General features: G+C 40.1%; 1 protein-coding gene across 3 annotated transcripts in view; it reads left to right on the top strand.

Moving 5' to 3' along the window:
• Positions 1–14,056, top strand: part of LOC109038731 (ras-related protein Rab-37) — a 110,333-nt gene that overhangs the window by 44,337 nt on the left and 51,940 nt on the right. For all 3 annotated transcript variants that reach the window (XM_072303664.1, XM_072303663.1, XM_072303665.1), the window contains exon 2: positions 12,975–13,694. In XM_072303664.1, the coding sequence (XP_072159765.1) occupies positions 13,476–13,694 (219 nt within the window). In that variant the 5' untranslated portion in view covers positions 12,975–13,475. The remainder of the gene's footprint in view (positions 1–12,974; positions 13,695–14,056) is intronic.

Here is a 14,056-nt window from a genome sequence, read left to right as displayed (position 1 = left end):
CAGTACTTTTTCAGTAGGTATATTTCCAAACATATCAGTCCTTTTTCCCCAAAAAAAGTCTGTGTTAATCTAATGTTGATCTAAACGTTGTCCACTTATCTTGAAAATCAAACATTGTGAAACTGTTGAAACGAAAGTAATAAAAGTCTCACAGTGGCTTCTTCGCGACTCGTAGAGACTTTAACTTTTAGGGTTTTAATTAATGTTTCTTTGTCTCCCTCAAGTTAACGTGGCTTTGTTTCATTAAAAACGTTTATTGCACGGGGACAGATCAATCTGATTGGCAGTGGCATGGCGCGCAATGCGATATATCGATTTATCTGCCGTTTATATCTATGGAAAAGTATCGATAAACAGGGTGTTCGCAACGAACGCCTTAATAATCGATTTTTCACCACAACCCCAAATGAGGAAGTATCGATAATCGATTATTTACGCCCTGCCACTGCTTATCGGGCTACGTCAGTTCATTACGAGCTGGGTTTAAGGTTTCGGATGGTGTTTTGAGGACTCTTTTGTAATTAAAGAAATCTTTTTCGGTAGAAGTGGCAACTGAGGGGTGCAATGCTCCCGGTAGCAGGCGCGTTCACTTCAGGTGTGTTTGGTCGGTGCCGCGTTGAGTCGAGGTTTGTTTAATGACGAAGCACATCTGTGGTGTTGCAAGATCCCTGACTGGAGTTACTTTGAACAATATATTCATGGGGTTTAAATGACACTCGATTCATTATTTTGCAGCGGTGTGTGTGTTGGTCTTTGTATCGACACGATGCGTCATGTCACTTACCCAAAGTTTGCGGTGTGGCAGTGAGTTAGTCGGTGGCTGTCTTGCAGAGCGCACTGTCAGAAATATTGGAGAGAAATCCGTTGTGCACTTTCCTCGAAAGCTTGTATAGCTGTCAAAAATATGAGTGATATAAATACGGCGTGGGATTCGCTCTCACAGGGCGGAAAATATACCAAGAATGGAGATGTTGCGTGTGTGAGGAATTTGCGATTTGATTAGTGATTCTCACGTAAAAGTTTGCGAGAAACACGATAGTGCCACTGGTTTTCCCTGAAATCAACTCCCAAGCTCAATAAAAGCTCCCAAAGTTGAGGAACAATGGAGGGGATATCCCACGCTAAAATTTTCTTCTAACAGCACCCCTGAACATTTGAAACGTAGCGAAATAATGATCAAAATTTGCAGTTGTAGTCGAGTATTTCATGTCTGACCTCTAATGGAGATGTTGCATGTGTGAGGAATTTACGATTTGACTGTTGACATTCTTATATTAAAGTTCGTGAGAAGCACGATGGTGCCACTGGTTTTCTCTGATATCAACTCCTAAGCCCAAAAAAAGCTCTCAAGTTGAGGCCAAAATGGAGGGGATATATTCCACGCTATCCTGAGAGTCCACCTCTACATCAAAGCAAACTCTCCATGCAAAGATATGGAGCAAATACAATAGCAGGGTTGCCGTGTTTTCAGTTTTGGAGTCCCCAAATAAAGTGGCAGCCCTGTCAATGTATTTGCTCCCTATCTTTGCATGGAGAGTTTGCCTTGATGTAGAGGTGGACTCTCAGGATAGCGTGGGATATCTCCTCCATTTTGGCCTCAACTTGAGAGCTGTCTTGAGCTTGGGAGTTGATTTCAGAGAAAACCAGTGGCACCATCGAGTTTCTCGCGAACTTCTACATAAGAATCCATAGTCAAATTGCAAATTCCTCACACGTGCAACATCTCCATTGAGAAGCAAACCTGAAAAATAGTTTCCACCATGGGTGAAACTAGGAATTTTCCTAGAGAGGGGGGAGGCACCAAAGTGCACGTAACACAAAAGGCCTAGAGCCCCTGAGGCATAAAGAAGGCACGAGGAAAGAAACCCAATTTTTAAAGCATTGGCAGATCCAGCAAATTGGCAAAATTGTTTTTCTCCATTTAAACCTAGGAAATGTATCGATTCTTGGAGGGACCTGGTGCTCCGACAAGAATCGATTATTTAAAATAGGTTTCAATGGAGGGAATCTGGTGTTGCAAAATTGCTGGATCCACCTCTGGAAAATTAGCATTAAAAAACTTCAGAAATTGCCAAATGGGCCGTAGGAGCCTCTAGACGTTGTCAGATTCCCTTTACTAAAAACCAAATTTTCTGGAAACGTCCTGAATAAATTTTTTTCAAATTTTTCAGATAATTTCGTTCGCAATTTGAAGTAACACATCTGAAAGTTTTAGGGAATAACATACACCACTTTCCTCAAAAACACATGTTTTATCCGGAGAAATTTGGCATCTTTCGAATGTTCATACGGCGTTCTTCCTTAGCACGGCAGAATTGACACACACCTCTTTTCATTCGAGCCTTTTAGTTGGTCCCTCGTCACTAAAAATTGCCTATTTGGTTCCTTTCTATCTCCAATATGCAGCCCGGCATACACAAAAACAGCTTAAAATTCCGAGTTCCGAGCCCGCAAATAAATGAGGACCCTGATTCTGTCACCATCGCTAACACTCTACGCGGGATTCAAGGTTGCAAGATTTGGGGGATATTCTGAGTTTCTTGTTAGGAATCGACATAAAAACCTATATAAATCTGTAAATGCGGCATCGAAGTATGGCTTGCATCGAAACCGCGGGGTCGGGTATAGGCAAGAGGCAACACCATCAACGGTAATGGTTATCGATTAGACGCATTAAGAATTGAAGATGAAAGAAACGAAACGCACCGATAAACGTTCGGTTCAAACGGAAATCTCGAGTTTGCCGCACAGTGGATCGAGTCAATTATAGAGAGGTCGGACATGAAATTTTTGACTAAAACTGCAAATTTTGATGTTTAATTCGTCACATTTTAAATTTAAAGGGGTGTTCCTGAAAGAAAATTTTACGAGGAAACCAATGCAACCACTTTTAGAACCTCTAAGTCTTGTATGAACGGAGTTATAAGCGTTTAAAGTTTCCAAGTTTTTTCATCCTCTCCTATTGACTCAATCCAGTGTGTACCGTCACAATTTCCCTATAATCAAAAGCAGTTTAGACGGACGGGCACATCGCAGCGCCGTTGAAAATAATTCCGCCTCCAATATTGTCATGCTAAAGAAAAACGCCGTATGAACTTTCAGCCGTTGCCAAATTTCCCTTGATAAAACTTTAATTTTCTGGAAAACTTATGAATATTTTCACTCCAATTATTTTTCAGATAATTTGGATCTCAATTTCACCTAAATTTCTTGAAAACTTCAAGGAAAAATATTCATAAATAAATATTTTATTGAGGGAAATTTGGCAACTCTCGAATGTTCATACGGCGTTCCTCCTTCGCACGTCAGAATAAGGGTTTCCGGGGTTGAGAGGAGGTGCATTTAAACGTTTCCGGAATCATGTAGCTACATGTTTCGAATTTTCGTTTAGTTCTTCCTAGATGCTTCATCATTATACATAAGACTCCTGCGGGCATGATTATTGAAATCGATAGACAAAAATTAAAGGGAAATATTTCGTAGTTTCCCTTACGAGAGAACGTAACTACATTACAATGTTGCCAAATTCACTTTCGAAAATTGCATTTTTCTCCGGAGAATCTTAGGTATTTCGTATTTCTAACTGTGAACACTGATTTTTTTCATCGACCTCGTGCAAATATTAGAAAAATTTTGGACAAAAATTGCACTGGTGCATTCTAATTAATTGTTGAATTCTTTGAGTAAAATTTTCAACCTTGGAATGGAAATACGTTCCTTCGTCCGCGGTCACAACGATAAATCAGAATATTTAAATCCGTACACAGTTAAAACAAGCAGGAAGCTCCAACGCATTCGCGTCGGAGAGCGGCTCTGGCGACAGTAGTTGTAGTCAAGAATGAGGGCCTAGACACATTTTGTCACTGATGTACAATCCGACAACTGTCGATTCATGTTTTGTAACTTAGCAGATTTACGTAGCCGGTGTATAAATGTGTATTGGCCCTTGATATGCAGAATGCATGGCACTATCACTTGTTGTATACTTTTAATTTTGAAGGCTCTTTGGAGGTCCGCATCCTAAAAAATTTCTCCCACAGTATTTTTTTTAACTTGTCGTTGTGATTGGGCGCCAATTTCTTTCAATTGAGTGATCATCTTCTTTTTTTGTCAAATAACTAGTTTGTGCAACAATAAGACTGAAACTGACTGTAACTGAAATTTTGTCTTTTTAGATATTTGGTTATTTTGTATTTATTAGATTGTATATTTTCACAGCCCTGTGATAAGAAACTTTGGAATGCATGGTTGATAAGTCGTTTAGCGAGGCTGCAAAAAATTTGCATTTTTATATCTGAAATTGTAGGTAATGGTTTTGAATATCGAATTGCGATATATTACACGGTTAAGATAGGGCTATATGTCTTGTCGTAAGCGGCGACATAGAGTCGATGTCATTTCAATAATCGCCCCGATGGCCACGGTAGTTGTGTGCCGTCTGCCCACGTAGCAAATGGGAGGCGAAAATGGAAGTCATCAGTGCATCGGTGAGTGTTGAACGTGAAAATTGCGCGGGCCGCGCAAATTTCGCGATCATCGATGTGTCGGGGCTGAGCATCCATCATTTTCTATCTTGTTTTGAAGCTATGTGAGTTGTGATAAAGTACATAATTTTTTTGTATTATATTACTGTATAAATAGTGTAAAATTTGTACAGAACTTTGTACAAAATAGTTTCTTGTAAAAAGTGTGGACTACTGCCACGTCGTTTCCATACAAACTCCCAATACGCCGCAAGTACCACAAATGCCCATGTTAACCAAATCACCTCATCATCCATTTTTTAAGGACACAATTTTTAATTCAAATCAACTTACTTTATCAAAACTCCAATCGTTTATCAAATAACATATATCGAGTCATTTTAACAAAATCAAAGACGGCATAATATCATTTATCACACAGCCAAAAACCTAACCTAGAAACCACGATGTTTACAAACTCAAATTGGAGAACACTCATTGGTCCAATAATAAAAATTGATTTGCCGCCTTTTTTCTTTGCAAGCAAAACGTGTGAACATGTCTGAAAATGGGATCGGGCGTCAACACTCAACGATGCACTGATGACTTCCATTTTCGCCTCCCATTTGCTACGTGGGCAGACGGCATTAGACGTTTACGGTTTCCTTGGTAACCTTTGTTTGCTATCAGCTGATATCGAGTAATATGACTAGGAAGCTCCAACCCAGTGGTTGGAGCTTCCTTAACCGCGAAAACTTTAAAATTCAAATTTTCAAATTTTGAACGTAAAGTACATTTTTTCCATCACGAGATTAAAGCACAGACAAGTTTTGAATTATTGACTGTATCACCATGATTCCAAAAATACACTACACAACATAGCATTGGCTAACAATAAAACAATATGCAATAAAATAAAGTCATGACAAGGAACATAGCCGAAAATGGCGCCGATTCCCATTAACCAACGCGCGGTCTCTCCAATGTAACATGGTCCAATGATACTCCCCAGCTGGGACCGTCCGGAATAGCAGCTCTAGTGCAAGCACCAGAGCCGCTAAAATTCGGAGTGAAATTCCGTGCCGAAGTCTGTATGGGTCGTTTTCAGTTTTTTTCCCCAGCTTTTTTCAGCGCCCAAATACCCCCAGTGATAGGAATGCGGCGCGGAATCTATTCTCCTAACTGAGTATAACATACACTATTACGAAGCCGAATAATCGACTCTTTTTGCAGAGTATCATATTCGATTATGTACTGCCGCGATACAGCGAAGAGAGCAAAACTGAAGTGGCAAAACGTAAGTGCAAAACTGAAGTTTTGAGAAAACGGACTTAGAAGCGTCTGACCAGAGAATTTTATTGAAAGAAGCCCCCGTTCTCTGTCAAATTGCCACTAATCGTCCGAAAGACTCCTAGAAATCGTATGGATAATGAAAATCGACCGATTTTATTTCAATTGCATAAAAATGGTATTTTTCATTTTCATGCTAGGCTATTGTTAGGCAAGACAGCCGTAGGTGCTTTCTTCTGCATGCTTTTGTGGTTGCGTTTTGGACACACAACAAACACATTTCCAGGTTAGAAATTGGAAGAAGAGGGCGGCACTTCACTTGAAAGCACTGATTTCATTGTCTCTCCGGAGGAAAAACGTCACTTAGGTACTGCTGTCTTGCCTGAGACTACGTCATTTTTTGCGCACTTACAGCTTTCTTATCTGTCTCGTTTTAATAAAATTAAGATGAATTTTGCTGTTTTAGCTATTTCATCTGAAAGAGATTGGACGAATTTTGAAAGAAACTCCATTTCGAAAATTTGACACTTACTACTTTCTTCGCTATCACGGAAGTTTAGTGCTATTTCACTTCGTGTTCATATCACTCGGGGTTTTTGGGCGCTATGTAGACGCCAGCACCAAATTGCACTCTTCGGCTTTTAGTAGTGTGGTTCGCTGCCGTGGTAAGGAAGAACGCCGTAGGAACATTCGACAGTTGTCACATTTCCTCCGATAAAATGTTTATTATTGAGGAAAGTTATGAATATTTTTCCTTGAAGTTTTCAGATACTTTAGATCAAATTACAAACAGAATGGAGATGTTGCATGTGTGAGGAATTTGCGATTTGACTGTTGATTCTTATGTAAAAGTTCGTGAGAAATACGATGGTGCCACTACTGGTTTTCTCTGAAATCAACTGCCAAGCTCAAAAAAGCTCTCAAGTTGAGGCCAAAATGGAGGGGATATCCCACGCTATCCTGAGAGTCCACCTCTACATCAAGACAAACTCTCCATGCAAAGATAGGGAGCAAATACATTAGCAGGGATGCCGTGTTTTCAGTTGTGGAGTCCCCAAATAAAGTGGCATCCCTGTCAATGTATTTGCTCCCTATCTTTGCATGGAGAGTTTGTCTTGATGTAGAGGTGGACTCTCAGGGTAGGGTGGGACATCCCCTCCATTTTGGCCTCAACTTGAGAGCTTTTTTTGAGCTTGGGAGTTGATTTCACAGAAAACCAGTGGCACCATCTTGCTTCTCGCAAACTTTTACATAAGAATCAATGGTCAAATCGCAAATTCCTCACACATGCAACACCTCAATTATCGGAGAAATCGGAAGAAAAATATTCAAAAATTTTCCTGAAAATTAGTAATGTGCCAGGGGAAATTTGGCAACACCTGAAGGCTCATACGGCGTTAGCATGGCAGAACAGTGTGGTCTAGCGGTCCCACTGAATAGATACAGGAGGTAACTTTCGAAGCACCCTGTACAGCGCAGCGTCCATTCATGTGATCCATCACGAGGTTGATACAGCGGTTGGAGCGGGGGACGGATTATCGAAAATCGCAGAGCGGCGTCTCGTCATTTTGGGGGACACGCATCGCAACTTCGGGCCCCGTAAATAAGCCGCCCATTCAGCGGGTAGGAGCCCACGCGCCGTTTTCAATTTTGATCAATGACCCGTGAGCCCGAAATATCTGCAGTGAGTTAATTATTCCTTTTGTTCCATTAATGGAAACGCATATTCTGTCATGCACGTGTGCATTCGATTCCGTTCCCATCCGTTCTCGCGTGCCCCAGTCGAGGAATTCGCTCGACGGGATCAGCGCTCTGCCGCGCTGAAGAAGAACGACGTATGGGTATTTGGACGTTGCCAAATTTAGTTCGATTGAAGTTGCATTGCTTGAGAAACTTTTGGATACTTTCCGTCTCAATTTTTCACATAATGGACCACTAGACGAGGTACAAAATTGAGCATTCTAATACATGCACTGGAAAAAAAAACCTCATTACATCTAGAGTCCAGACTCTTAAAAACATCGACAAGAAAAAGTACTCTTGATTCAATCAGAATCTAGCTTAAATCAAGAACCAAGCCTATTAATTTAAGCGGATTTCGTTTTGATTCAAACAAAAATCCGATTGAATCAAGAGTATTTTTTCTTGTCAATGTTTTCAAGAGTCTGGACTCTAGATCCAATGTGTTTTTTTTTCAGTGTGTTTCTTAACCAGAATTTCACGTAGGACACAATTCGCGCAACGAAGTAACTCCTAACTAAGATATTTAATGTTTCTTGACGCGTGAATTCAAACCTCCCGCCCATGAAAACTCAATGATCTGCGTGAGTCAAATCGCACACTAAACGTTTCCGGGGCAGTCTCTGCATTACGAAAATATAGTGGCCTCAATCATGACGCTTTGGCTCAGCTGTAGCAAATTGTTTACACTTTGAACGATAAAGGTTGGGAAAGGAACAGTCCTCGATTGAGAGGCCTACCGAAACCGTTGTAAGGCGCAATTTGACTCACGTACAGTATTGAGTTTCCTGTGACCGGGCAATTCAAATTTCCTGTGACCAAAGAAAAAGTAAAACGTTGATATCTTAGTTAGGAGTTGATTTCAGTAATTTTTGATGCAAAAATCGTGTTCTATATGAAATTCTGGTTAAAACACATGTATCAGAGCGCTTAAATTCGTACCTTGTCTGGTGGTCCAGTTTACTCGTTATTTGATTTTAGGTATCTGAATATGCCGAGGAAGAATATTCATTACGTCCCTCAAAAATAAAGATTCCATCGAGTGAAATTTGGCAACATATTTGAATGTTCATGAGGCGTTTTTCCTCAGTATGGCAAAGCTCCTCTGCTGTTTCACGCTACGAACTCCAAAGCTCCCGTACCCTGCTTGGAGATTCGTCGGAAATGTAATATCGTCTTTGTGAGCCCTATGTTGCGATACAAATATTTAGGCAATATTAAGTTGATAACTGTGCTAATTTATTTGACTTATTGGCTGAATATTGTGCAGTTTTCATGTGTAGAGCCAGGGAGGGGTAGGGGTTGGAGAAAGCCTGTTTTTCTCAGAATCAAAGCAATTCTATGGGTATGTTGCACGCAATATACAAAGCTGAGTGAATAGACATACCATTGAAAAAAGAAGGAAAAAAAGAAAAAAATTGAAGAACCGTGCTGCATACTACATAAATTGAGCACTACAGGAAGGATTTCAGATTTGTTGATACTTCTTTCGTGATTTTCAAATGATTTTATACTTTAATCTATTGTGTGTATACTTGTCAGTGTGTGTATACAATGGACAAAGAAGGTTAGTAATAGACTAACAAACGGCGACCGACAAGAGACCCTACAGTTAGTCCATTATTTTTCCCCTTAGTCTATAAGAACCACCTGTTCCAACCAATATTATCGCTCCAAACTGAAAACAGTGTCTACTTTGTGTATCGCTGTGTCCATCAATTTCAATAATCAGCCCGCAGCGAACAAAACATAAGAAGTATCATAGATAATATTAAGCACTATTAATTTTAGTAAGATTATAATTTTTCTCGGTCGAATTTTTGTATATGTACAAAAATATGTACGACTTTTGCTTTAAAATACGAGATAAATGACACAAAGAGACAAGAAAAGCACCTCCGTAAATAAAAAAAACTATGTTTAGAAAAACAGTTTTCCTACGTTGCATCAAAAGCATAATGACTCGGTCGGAATAATAAGCTGCTACATTTGAGACAGAAGAATATTTTAGTGCTTTTGGTGCACACTTTTCCCCTTGCTCAATTATTTAAAAAAAGGTAACTTTCCATATGAACCTGAGCCTTCGAGTTCCTTCATCGGCGCAGCAAAGCTCCTCAGTGAAACAAAACGATGTGCAGAAAGTCTAGGACCGGGTTCCACATCCATAAATAATAACTCAGCGGCGAAACTGAAATATCGGCGGCGAAACTACAAAAACGCGTATCTTGGTTTACCGCGCTGCAAACTTTGCGTCATGATTTATTTCCTAAATGTATATAAATACTCGAAGTCATTTCTTGGAAACTTCTCTAATTTTTCTGCTCCATACGAAGAACATTCCGTGAAAATTTCAAGGAACAAGCTTGGTTCGTCCTCATTTCAGAAAATAAAACGGGAGCGGAGATTTTGAAACACCGGGAAGGAGATAAGCGTTTTTTCAGTTTCATCGCCCACATGCATTTTCTCAAAGGGGAGATGAAATGTGGGAAGGTAAAAACGCTGGGAAAGTTTATGATTTCTTCTGACTGCATTATTGAATTACGCTCTGGCAGCACACGTGTATTTCAATACCCCTTAAACAATGTTATTTGTTTAAGCACGTCGGGTCGGTCTTGAAGTCAGAATATTCTCCATGGAGCCGAGAAACGTTTCAGATGTAGGAGCGAAGCTTTATGAAGCAATCTATTTCAACCGTTCATTCACATTATTCAAAACCTAGCCATCGATGTTTCGGCCAAATTTTCTTGATATTAAGCGTGAGAAAAAATAACTGAGAAATCATTCAAATTAAAATATTAGGATCGCAAAAATGTTTCAATTAAAGATTTTTAAGAATAGCAACACAAAAAAACCTCTTTTTCGAAAAGGTTGTTTTCCTCTCGCTGCACACTCTGTCCAAATTGTAGCACCTTGAGACAGAGCGAAGCACGCCTATGAAGCCGCTAAAAGCGCCTTCATTTCGTTGATATGCAATATAGACAACCACAGAGCAGGAATAGTTGTATTTCGCACCTGGATTATTGAATCGTTACTGATGAGTAGCATTACTAAAATAGGGATTTAAACAGTCAACAATCGACCCACAGGTTTGTAAAAGAGGAGGTTTTCTTTGAATTTAAAAAAAAAAAAAACAATTTCTACATCTAAAAAAAGCTTCTTTGAATCAAAGATTTATTTTTTTGTACCTAGTTTTTAAAAAAATGTTTTTAGACACATTTTTTCAGTGAGCTGGAATTAAGTTACTGAATTCTTGTTGCACACACCATTCTAAGGCGTCACAAACCCTGTAAACGCCGTTCAGAGACGAGACGTGAGTAGAATGAAGAGGCTTTCTTTTCATTCCGATTTTGGAGGAACGATCATAAACCGGAAATCTTAGAGCTTTTAAGATAATGGAACGCGCTGAGGTTGAGGTAGGAATCCGGAGAAATCCGAGCCCTTACCAACGAGAGGAAGGGAGGGGTAGGGTTTGATTAGAATTCCACCGCCGGCTTTCCAGAAACCGCCCTTCGATACTAAGTATGCAAATTCCTAATTTCACGACCCACTTTGTATTCGGACGTCCGACTTAGTGCACCAAATTGACGGATTAGCCCGAAATAGAAGTTTAATTGGACCCGGACCCTCCGAAATCCACGCGACTCGGTCGGTGAAACCTCGTGGTCGGAGACACTTTAATTCAATTGCGGCTCTTACGTTTGGTATTGGAATTAGGTTCCGAATTCGGGAGAGGTGATTGAACTGCGTCTTTTCTCTTCAAAAAATTTGCATTGATATTGACTGCACAGGTTGGTGGTTATTTGGACTACATTTTGAGGGACGCTTTTTCTGACTCATTTTTAGAGCAACAATGCAAGTTAGTGCCAATTCTTCCCTAAATTCAAATTAGTGCTTTTATGGATGAGCCAGAAATAGAGGTTTGGGATCGCAATGTGCTATCCATTTTTTTAAAAATAAATTTGCTCGTTTGTACCTCTCTTTCAAACTTTAAAGCTATTACATTTACTATTGGAATTAAGTTTTGAGTCTGGGAGAGGTGATTGAATTTCGTCTTTCCTCTTCCAAAAATTGGACTCAATTCAAGTTGGCGCGCTTTTATTGATGAGCCAGAAATAGTGGTTCTGCATCGCAAAATGCCGTCAATTTTTTTAAGAAATTTTCTCGTTCGTACCTCGACTCTTAAGGAAACGTCAACCAGCTATTTCTCTGTGAAAAAATAAAAATGCAGCGGAAATTTTGAATCGTCACATGGCGCTCGGGATACTTTGGCTGGAAGGTGACGGTGTCAATCAGGGTGGCAAGGACCGTCTTGTCAAGTCATCCTGTGTGGTTGAACTGCCCCCAAAACCGCCCTGCATTTCCACATGTAGATTATTAATTCATGCTGGAGCTCCAAGCCTGGCTTTTTCACTCAGCTATTTATCGAGTAAATACACATCAGCTCAAGGATTACCCTAATGAAACCCAAAGCGATAATGAAACGAAAGAGACTCAGTAATTTGATTGCGATGTTTCCAGATTTCTCTTTTTTATATTTGGGAGACAATACGTTTATTGTGGCGTAAACATTTTTCATAGCACTTGAAACCTATACTGAATAAAGGAGTTCAGTGAGATTCTTCGACTACGGAAAAATAATTTAAAACTTAAACTGCATCGATAACTAACATGGCCTTCAAAAGTACACAAAAATATCAATTTTGCGTGGCTTAAAGTTGAGTTATCGACGTCCATTTTTCCCCCGCCAGCAGTTTTATTCGCAATCGCATTTATCTTAACTTTGTCTACGTTTAACTTGTCTCCTTCCTTCACAGTCGGTTTCATTTTTAGACAAACATTCACAATTTGGCGAATTGTAGTAAGCATTTTCCATTTATCGAGAGAGAGAATAAATGAAATTATTTCAAAATTTAGGACCAAAATACTTAATTTACCAGTTTTTACCCATTGATAGACAAAATATCCTAGAAGACAAATACGCTCAAGAAGAACCCAAGTGCGGGAAGAGGACGCTGTGTAGTGCGGGTTGAGTGAGCCTAATTTGAAGGCGCCCAATCTTGAACCGTAAGAGGGAAGAGATTAAGGAATCACTCGGACACATCGGGTCCTAATTGGGCTAAGATTGTTCATTTTCATAATTTCCTCCATGCATTTTTAAGAAAACTATGGCGTTTGAATATCATGATTTTGTCGCGTTGGACGCGTCCATCCTTGATCGATTCATGTTCCAAAATGGCTCAGAAACCTTATGCAGGAATAATGATGACTCTTGCTACTTGGCAGCATCAGGTTTTCCTCCTTTAAATGTATGAAAAACAATCAATGTTAATCGAGGTAGTCTGCCTCACACAGAGTCGATTACTTATAATGGATTTAAAGGAGGAAAACTTGGCGTTGCCAATTAGCAATAACATCCACTAACCGGGAAAGAACGGCACAGAAAGACAGTAAAAATTCAACCAACATTAATTTTAATTGCAGCTTACAGTTGAAGTACTCCGGGAGCTATTAATTTATCTTTATCGGAACGAAATGAACCTTGGAATAATTCTGAAACGAACATCACTACCAGCAATTGGTCGACAATTTAAATAAACCGTGATTAGATTAATCTGAAATGTGTTTTGCGGGTATACATTCGATGGTTCGAGAAGGCGTTCAAGTAAAACCTTTGATGCGGGAGTGAAAATGACGTGTACTGCGTATTGCATGAACCCGAATTGAAGGCGCACAGCTGTTACCGAAGTGCGCGAGAGAGCAGTGTGCAGTGCGGGTTGCACGAGCCCCGATCAAAGGTGCTTAACATAAAACCGTATGATGCAGACTGTGTGAGCAGCGACTGAAGGTTTTCCATCTCAAACTTTGAGATGTGTAGTGGGGGTTGCGTGAGCCCTGATTTAAGGCGTTCGAATTAGAACCGTGATGGTGTGTGTAGTGCGGGCTGCGTGAGCCCCGATTGAAGGCGTTTCGGAAACAGTGGCGATGGCGGATCAAGGCGGGGGTGTTGTGGAGCACCGGTTCGTGAGCCGTCGGCCGGTGAGGACAAACATAAAACGCCAGAGCGAGTCGTCAAGCTCCTCACCGATCAAATCCATGAGCTCCTTCTCATCGCTGTCCCCGTCTTCGTCTATCGAGAAGCCGGATCCACCGCCGAACAAGAATCCGAACCAGCTGTACGAAGCCACCGACCTCAATTGTAAGGTAAGCCACGATTCGTAGCTTCTTTCATAATTTTCTTTTGGCATGGTAAACATAAAAGCTGATTTAGTTGCTACATCATTCGATACATCGTGATAGAAAAATCGAAATCTAATTGGTCTGTTTGAATTGCGATTAGGCTTGTTGCGCTTTAAGGTGATTCGATGGAAGCTGTATTTTGTGGAAAACGATATGCGAAATATAGCATCGATTGGTTCAATTTTTTCAGCTGCTCGTCATTTTTCTGCAATTTTGAGATAGCAATTTTGTTGCCAGGAGACTAAAAAATTCATTTACCAATTTTGATAACAACTTCACCGTAATAAAGGCGTGGTTTTTTTAGAGGAAAAATATCGCATACTGAT

This window comes from Bemisia tabaci, chromosome 8 (assembly GCF_918797505.1).
Source record: "Bemisia tabaci chromosome 8, PGI_BMITA_v3".
In the NCBI taxonomy this organism is placed as follows: domain Eukaryota; kingdom Metazoa; phylum Arthropoda; class Insecta; order Hemiptera; family Aleyrodidae; genus Bemisia; species Bemisia tabaci.
This window is presented reverse-complemented; position numbering and strand designations above follow the sequence as displayed.